The 9,602-nt window shown below is 32.3% G+C and overlaps 1 protein-coding gene across 3 annotated transcripts in view; it reads right to left on the bottom strand.

Annotated features, from left to right (window-relative positions):
- Positions 1-6,184: 6,184 nt before the first annotated feature.
- The window catches only part of LOC120628481 (ubiquitin carboxyl-terminal hydrolase 32), a 47,826-nt gene continuing 44,408 nt past the window's right edge, over positions 6,185-9,602 (bottom strand). For all 3 annotated transcript variants that reach the window (XM_039896871.1, XM_039896873.1, XM_039896872.1), the window contains exon 26: positions 6,185-8,993. In XM_039896871.1, the coding sequence (XP_039752805.1) occupies positions 8,718-8,993 (276 nt within the window). In that variant the 3' untranslated portion in view covers positions 6,185-8,717. The remainder of the gene's footprint in view (positions 8,994-9,602) is intronic.

Raw genomic sequence — 9,602 nt, 5'->3', positions numbered from 1 at the left:
GTAGTATAGGTTCAATAGACACGTGAAAGGGTTTAATAGAAACGAGTAAGAGGTGATTAGAAAAATATGTGTTAGGGCTGCTACCTATTGAATTTTTTTTTTTTGTTAGAAATTTAGAACTCTTGGGAGATGTATGATTCGGAGGAGATATTGATGATCTATACTGTACTGTTTTAAGATTTAGGTCTAGATACCCTTAATGTGTATCTAGGTCAATGCTCGAGGGAGCTAGTAGGTGTTATTAAATTACAAACTACCAAATCACTACTAATTATGTAGGTAGGTAATAATTTAATCGCCAACATAATTAATTTCTTCTGTTATGGGTACATATAATTATGCCGCGTGTGTATAAACCTGATCCTAGGGGGAAAAGGTATAAAAAGTACGATGACTAACATCCAAAATCATACAAAACAACAAAGAAATTACTACAACTAACACTTACGATGGCAAAGAAAGAAATAAATATACGGGAAAAGGTATAGCGAAAAAAACTAAAAGTCAAGATCAGAATATTGCTGAAAAAGAAAATAAACAAGAAAACGGACAAGAAACTGAAAAAATACAACTTGACACAATAAATGACTTTGATTTTATAGCAAACAATTCCATAGAATCAATGCCCATAATTATGGAAGACATGTTATTATGTGAAAATGAAATTGTTATACATGACATACAAATAAACGAGATGCAAAATGATACCGGCGTAGAAATGACGTATAAACAAAAAAATGCAACGGAAAATAATGAACGAAAACTGATAATTTTATCTAATGAAAATATGTCATATATTACTACAATGAAAACAGTGTCTTTGAACAAATCCAAAAAAATAAATAAAAATTAGCATCTTAAGATTTTGGACGAATTTAGAATTAATTATAAGATGTTTTTGTGTAATCAATAAACAATGCAACTGGTTGATCTCAAATGTAAGAATAAATAATTGATCTCGTTGAATTGAATTAATGATTAAAAAGTTTCATAATTATTATTACGTATCGTTTTATTTCTACTATTAGGTAACATTTACTCCTTAACTACCTAGGTACCTATTTTTTACACTTACGTTAACCACTTAGGTAGGTGTCTACTTAAGCTTTGGAAATTGCCAACCCTAGCATTTTTTTCTATTCAACCCTTATCTCGTGTCTGTTGAACCCATGTGCGGGTCAATAGAAACGTAACATATTTTTGCATTTTGGGCTGTAATTAAGGAATAAATCCCAATTTAGGTGATTGAAAAATATTGAAATAGCAAGGAGACATGATATAAGCACAATATAATGTTCTCTCGACTATTGAAGATATACATAAAAATTAAGTCTAAGTTCAAAATTGTGTCAATTCACCCGGTTTTACGGTACCTAGAGCAATTAAATAATAAAGATACTCTCATACACCAGCCATTCTCATGTAGCTAATAAAAACCACGTCGAAATTTCAGTAAAAATTATATTTGTTTCCACGCCATGAAAATATTTGATCATGCAATGATCGCTAGATGGTTGGTTTCATGCAAATTGCAAAAGTACCTAACTACATAATCCCAAAACCGCGCAAATAAAAAGTATCTACCTACACAAAAAAAAATGAGTGAAGACTCAAAAGTCTTCTGCATTATTACAATTTAGTTATTTATTAACTCAAATTCAAATTACAATTCAAAATTTCTTTATTCATGTTGACCTATCATTTATGAAGCGTTCATACATATTTGTTTACATAATTGTAACGGGAGGGTGATAACTTCGTTCGCCAACTTAAATCTAGAGCTACGAGGGTTCCAAACGCGCCCTGGTATAAGAAGAGCCCACAACAAACTTAGTCGGGTAAGTTTATTTTTTTGTTATAACCATCTTCCAGTAAATTTATATTAAGCTATGAAGCTAGAGCAATTCACACCAAAGCTTTTTTATCCTTTAAATAATCCTTAATATTATAATAGTATTTTTCTGTAAGCTTACGTTTTATATAAACTTTGAACTTATTGAGAGACATCTCAAAGATTGCATTTGGTAATTTGTTATAAAATAATATACAATTGCCCTAGTATATATTGCAATTTTGTGTAGCCTAGTAAACTGCACAACGAGTTTATTTTTGCTTCTAATATTTATATTGTTACAGTGCATTTTCTTTTTAAATTTTGATATATTTTTATGGACATAAATTAAATTTTCATATATGTACTGACTATGCACCGTCATTATTTTAACTTCTTTAAACTCTCATAGATAAGTAAAAATTTCAACAATTTTGTAATGCTAGACAATTGTGCACCCCTCATATTATGTGTTCCGTTAGTAAAAAAATGAATGGAATTTCTTTGGCTACATCTTGGATTGATTGCATCGTAATGAAAAAAATTAAATTATTGAAAGTTAACAAAAAACTTAAAAACACCTTTGTGATTAAACTAAAAAAAATGTTCTGTCTGTTCCATTCTTGGAGGGAAGAGTTAATATTAAAGTTTTTATTCAAATTTCGGTAGTGTTTATTAACTATGTCAATACTCGTTTTGAATTTTATAATTCGAATTTTACGATACCTACGAGAGTAGATAAAAAGTACCTACCATTCATCTATTAAGAAAAAAACTTATAAGTTTTACGTACTTACCTTGCTTTTTAGGTGAGGCGCCGAGACGCATTTTCTTTTGTGCAGATACAACGGTAACAGATATAGATATTTAACACATGCTGCCTGTCATAAGCGCTTGCAATAAATAACTCAATGAACCTTCTTACGTATTAAATATTTGACATGGAAATAAATATTTTGACTGGAATTTCGACTTTCATTTTGCATTGGGAGTTTTAGTGGTTCTATTTAGGTACGGTTTATATATATAAGTTAAAGAATGAAAATCGTAGCTAAATGTCGATGTCAATTTTATATAGAGCCTTTACCGCCGAATACGCGTAAGCGATAAATCATAAATGTTGCCTGAAAGATTCACAAGATGTGTGAATATTTCACAATACAAATCTTACGCAGTAGGCGACTTATCAAATGCTTTAGAAAATCAGGACCTAGATTTCCTATAATTTTTTTTTTAAGAAAAGGTACCTAAGCTATGCAAAAATCGAAGTTTCATACAATCATCTTCAAACCCCCACCGTAGTACCAAAACGTAACGCCCGTGTATCTTACTGTTTAAATCCATTGCCTCAGTATTTGTTTTGGAAAAATTTGGTAAACGGTTCACTAATCCAAATTTACATGGCCCTAACATATGCAACTCACCAGTCATTGCCCCCATTTCACCCCGTTACGGGTTCTAGATTAAGTCTTAATCTGCCTGTGTAATGTGACGAAATATAAAAATTGATACCTTAGAAACTTATGTAAATAAAACCTTATTTTTTTTAAAAAAACTCTTATATTAATGAGTTACAGCCACAATAGTAGACAGTTCAACAAGGTGAAATTTGCTATGTCTTACGTTACGTGCCGGGCGGCGGGATATATCCCAAGCGAACTATAATAGCGAGGTATTTTAGAGTAACTCCTGAGCATCCACATAAATCTCTAAACTTAAACTAAATGTACATGTCTAAAAATCGTGCTATCTATTACGACGGGAATTTATAAAGTAATATTTATGTATAAAATCACACCGATGGGTTGATGTTTTAGCAGGACAAACGTCTTGCACCACGTTTGCACACCTACACAATGAACTGAAAATAAGAATAATAATAAAACTACTTTGTACAAAATAATAATATTTATTGCACAGGGTAATTAACTTAAACTATTTAAATTGATAACAGTAAAATTATAATCATTAAAATTACATAGACTGTAATAAAATGCTAATTTATAACATATTTGTATGAAAAATATTGGTTATACTGGATAAATTAGGATAGATGACAAGTTTGTGCCAATAAATTTCTTAATGATAGTTTAAAATGTTATCTGTATGTAACATAGACAAGAGAAGAATAGCATTGTTTTTATGCTTTATAGATTTATAATAATATAATTATTCAAAGCCAATTACAAAAAAAATACACTGCAATAGCCAAATTATTCTAATTAATATAAAATATCAGTTTCGTGTCGCTTATTTTAATGACTTACATTTTCTTCTCTTTAATTATATGTGAATATATTATAAACGATATGACGATTAAATAAAAACTAATAATAGATTAAAAATAATATAATACACAACAAATAATCATGAGCTTACATGATTCCGTTTAAAAACATTTTTAGATAAAACAAATGGAAAACATTTTTTTTTTAAAAACCCACGATCGCAAACGCTTCATTTTGCCTAAAACCGCAAAACTCACTCACTAAAAATTAGCTCTCATTTGATAAATTGTAATGCAAAAAAAAATATCATAATCGAGTCAGTTAGTAGTAGACAAATTAAAAGACACACACTTTGTTTCTTCGTGGGATTTAATAAAAACGATAACATAGTTTATAATATAATAGATGCCTTACTATATTTGTTCAACGCAATGCTCAAAGGAATGCTTTAGTTATAATATATTGGAAAAAGAAAAGCAAAAGTAAATGCGCAGAAAAATCGATAATTTAATTATTTAAGGCGGGTAACGTCCGCTGTAAATAACAACATATATCTCATGTAATTTTTTTTTTTTATGAAGGGAATGTGTCCATAAAATAGGTCACAGGAATTATAGATTAACTTTGTACGAGCATTTGTTGCCACGCTTTGTTGACCCTCAACCTGCGCTTTAACGTGTGACGTCATTTATAAAAGGTCCCCAACAGGTCGTTATAGAATAGAAAAATTACGAGTTTGCTTAATGAAAACACTTTGTCCGGCTGATAAAATAAATTTACAATAACTATTTTTAGTTCCATTTATACTTGCTATGTTATGAGTGGCATACATGCTATATGGCCATTTTTCACCATAACATAAAAAGAAAGCAAATTATATGTAACCAACCTTACGTGATGCGAGTAGTGGTTAGGTTAGGTTAGGTAAGGCTACACTAATTAAGAATTTATAAATTAATCAATACTTACTTATTAAAATTACAATTAAAGCATTACTTCTAACAAGGCTAATGGGGCAAAACTAAAATAATAACTGTTATTTTACCACTTAAAGATTTAAATAAAATTTGAGTTAATGTCTTACATCACATATTTTTTAATATTCTATTTTACATCACATCAGTCTCCATAAATAACTAAAAAAAATCAGACAATGTTATTTTTATTCACAGGGGTTTTTTCAATAAACAAGTTCAAGTTCAATAGTTTCGCCGAATTGAATTAATATTTTTTTTTTATAAAATGCCAGTTGATTTTATTATTTGAATATAAGGTGGTATAACGAAATTAAGATATGAGATCCCCCACAGCATTAGAAAAAACCTTCCAACTTATGGAATGATTTGATTCCACAAGTCCTTATAATTTTTAATCCATTTCGCAACCTTGCCTAGGACTTTCACTTTTATAGAGATGTACTTTTAGCTAACAATTAAAATCGTAAAACATTTCAAATATAATTCGAATTAGCTTAAGACAAATGAAACCTAAGGACAAGTGTAAAACTCTTTGCCAATGCGTCCCCTATCCGTCATTCTATCATTGTATTAGTTTGTAGTACTCGCCAAAACTAAACCACTCCCAAAATTTCGAAAACATGTCTCATAAAAACATGATAATTTTTATTGCTAACTATAAACTTAATGCTAACACGAAATTTGTCCGAATATAAATAATATAAGAAGTTGTTGACGACTAGCTGTAGACTCAATGGCGATGCGTTGTCCACTCGATGACCCTTCGCGGTCTACTAATATACATAAAATGCAGTTCACGACTCGTTGACACTGATTCAAAAGTTGGGAGTCGATTAGTGTGGGGGAGACCTTTAAGAGAAATGAAATCAAAAGCATCATTGTAACCGTTTGAAACTCGTTGGAGATATGAAGTAACATCGCCTTAATATACAGGTAGAAATTATACACCTCCTTTTTTTAGAAGTTACATGAAAAATATATTTTCGGGAACATTTATATTATAAGGCAAGAAAGTTTAGAATGTCATTTATATTTACAATTTGTTAAAAAAAAAGGTTTAAGGTTTATTTAGGCCACTTTACGAATGTATATTATAAGAAGTTTTTGATTTTGTAACCATTACTATTTTTTTTTAAATACTTTTTTAGTTAAATAGATTTTGTAAATATTTTTTTTTTTCCACCGAAAACTTCAAGAATGTTTTTAAGTAATTCATTAATGGTTCGTTTATTAAAGATTTGAATAGTTTGAATATTCTATTAAATACATCACCTTCCCATGAGTAGGGTAAAAAAAGAGATCTGTGTTATGGAATGGATGATATTTGGACTTTAATTTTTGGACACTACTGTTTTATCAGAAATACTATCATTATTACAAATATTGTATTAGATAAAATATCAGTTTTGAGTTCCTTTATATTGTAAGTATATTTTGCATGTTACATTGTCGTGGATAACCCTCGCGCAACTAATGTAAAGTCCTTTAGTGCTTCAGAATAGTATGAAATAATACTGCGAACTTGTGATTTTTGAAACTGACAAGTTTACGTTTGTTTTGAAATTGTACTGTCTTCAATGATTTTTACATATTTTCACGTATATATTTTAAACATCATAAAGTGAACTAATCACCGCCGAAGCCGACAGTGCACTATTTTAACGTCCGATGGGACCTACCTACTTACGAGAAAATCGCTAGTGAGGCGGTTAACATTGTTTCGTATACATTTTTCATTACTCCGAGAAGACGAGGTAAGGGTAATCAAACCGTTGTAATATCTTAAGGAACAAATCAACATGCGATTCATTTATATGCGTCCCAATTTTTGCTGGGCTAATTCCCGATTCAAAAAGGGTTGTCTCATTTGTTAATAAAACGTCGGAATAAATTTGTTTCTAAAATTCCTGGGTCAAGCGAAATCAAATATAAGCAGATGGTTTTTTTTTAGTTAACCCGTTTAAAGAAACATGGATTGTCCAACCCCGTGCCTCGGAAAGCACGTTAAGAACTTTTTCCCCGTTGATTTCAATTACATGTGAGAATAATTTTTAGAGCCCGTTAACCTGCCTTGGAACAACGTCGTCGGTTCTAAAACAATATCTTATGTATGACAAGTGCCCAGCCGTGGGGCATTAGTAGGCTGTGGATGATGATTATTAAAACAAAAACTGTGTAGTTTAAAGTAGAACAATAGAGCTATTATTTTTGATACTATGTTAAATTATTTAAAATTTAACACAACAGGTTAAATAATAATTTATAGCGACAGGTTAAATATTAATTTAACAATTATTTGTTAAATACATATATAAATAAAACTTCAATATAAGTGATATTGATCCTAGGCATTATTTCATTCAATACTATATTGATTGCATAGTCCAATAATACCCTACTGTAATATTAACAAAAAAGTAGTATTTACATGGTACTTGCGACTGTTGGAGCTACGGAGGATTATCAACGTTGACATGCATTTTAAAAACAATATGATATTTTTAATTTATATACAACTTTTGAGAAGTTTATCTAATAAAGCAGGCATTTTATACCGGAGGTACAAATTGCCTGGCCGGTGGAGACATGGCACTATCGTTCACTACTCTCGACACTTAGTATTCGAAACATTTAGCTAAGATCAAAGATATATGGGGTCAACGTGCTCGAAAGGCGACTACGCACCGACAAGAGCAGTGTGGGGTATACCCTCCCACTAAATAAAGGCCAACAAAAACAGATAGAAAATAACGCAGATACTAACAGAGTGCCTAGTGTGAGATTTTATACCTATTCGATTGGGTGATCGTTAACAGCGATTTGTATGAAATCGATAAAGCGCCATCTAGTGACAATGCTGTGTCCCGATATTTTAACTAGATGGCGCTCAGCTGTCTTATCTTCGCATGCAACAGTCAATGTTTAATCACATTTATTATCTATTTTCATTGGCCTTAGTTTAGGTGGACGTCACGAAAATAGTTGAACTTTGGTTCTAGAAATCCCTGTAATAGAACTATACCCAGCAGTCGACCCTATTGTGTTGGCCGAAAGCACTTCAATCGTCTTTTAATTTTTTTTTTAGGAGCAGAATGGCTGACAGTCGAGAATAAATCACCGTACATGCACTAGCTTTTTTATAAACATGATAAATAATTTGTTCTGCTTCATGCTGCGAATACATTTGTAACACCCACAAATAGTTTACTTGATTTAACTTAACATGCGTGACGCGGAATAACAAGTTCAATCCAATCGGCCAAAATGACATAGTCAACTTGTTAACTTGGATGGATCATATGCTTGAGTCACTTGTGTGCATCAACACTACAAACATTTGATTCACGTAACACTTTCCTGCACTATAAGGGCTTGTCCAGAAGAGCGAATCTCGCGAAAAAAGGAATCGCGTAAATGTTGCGCTTAGAAACCTTCAAAATATCGCACGCAAACGCATTTTTGGTGAAATTCGCGATGTTTTTGATAGCGTCAATAGTACAGCCGTCGTCTGATCCGTCTTGTATATAAATATTGTTATTCATCCATTTCGCTCGCACTCGTTAGCGTTTTTGGAGCAACATAGCGGTTTATTATTGGAAGAACCAGATGATAACGGCTGTACTATAGGAACTTACTACTCGAGTAACACTTCGCGGCGACTCAGGTTTTTCTGGACAATGTTTAAGAGATGACGCACATTTTCCCGAGGTCCGCGTCATCAGGGTCGAGTAGGTCGGGCGGTGCGGGCGGCGCACGGCCCCTCGTGTCGGGTAGATACGCGTCGTACCGCAGCCCTTTCCTCTCGTAGAAAAGAAGGTACGCGGCAGCGGGGTCCAGTGGAGGTTGGGGACGTGCGGGCAGCTCCCGACACGAACTGTCGTTGTAGCACAACCAAGCGCCCGATGGGTTACGTGCGTACGCAACGTAGTGTCCCCCGCTTAGTTGACCTGAGTGTGACTGAAATGAAAATCTTAATCATCATCATCATCATCAACATCAACCAATTACCAGCCCTCAGATATACAAGGGCTTACCCGTAGTCCACCACAATGGCCAATATTGAGAAGAAATGTAAATGGAATAGATTATCTCCTATAGAACAGTCTGTCAAAGTCTAGTATTTATAAATTAATCATGTAGTATGCAAACTCATATAATGTGTAGCAGAGCAAGTGTCAGGTAATTTAATTTATATCATTACTTACAGCAAACTAACTACCTAAAGGCGCCCGATTTGTGAGTAAATACTTATTTTTCATTTACATTTTTTTTTGACTTACACATAGATTTTAGAGAATATTATTGAATATTATAAACAATTTAAATACCGAACCAATAATGCTAAAATAGAGACAATTCGAACCAATATTTCCGAACTAATAAAATGTAAGATGAGGCTTATAAAAAATTGCCAAGATGGCAGAAGCGAAATATTATTAATCACCGAAAGAGACAAAGTTTCACTTTCACTTTTGCTTCACTTAATCTGTTCCTGGGAAGTATATAATACAACCAGAGGATGCCAAACTTCTTGCAGCAAGGAAAGTGCTGCTATTCCTGGCGGCG

Source organism: Pararge aegeria, chromosome 12 (assembly GCF_905163445.1).
Source record: "Pararge aegeria chromosome 12, ilParAegt1.1, whole genome shotgun sequence".
In the NCBI taxonomy this organism is placed as follows: Eukaryota; Metazoa; Arthropoda; class Insecta; order Lepidoptera; family Nymphalidae; genus Pararge; species Pararge aegeria.
The sequence above is the reverse complement of the archived record's forward strand: the minus strand, read 5'-3'. Positions and strand labels throughout refer to the sequence as shown.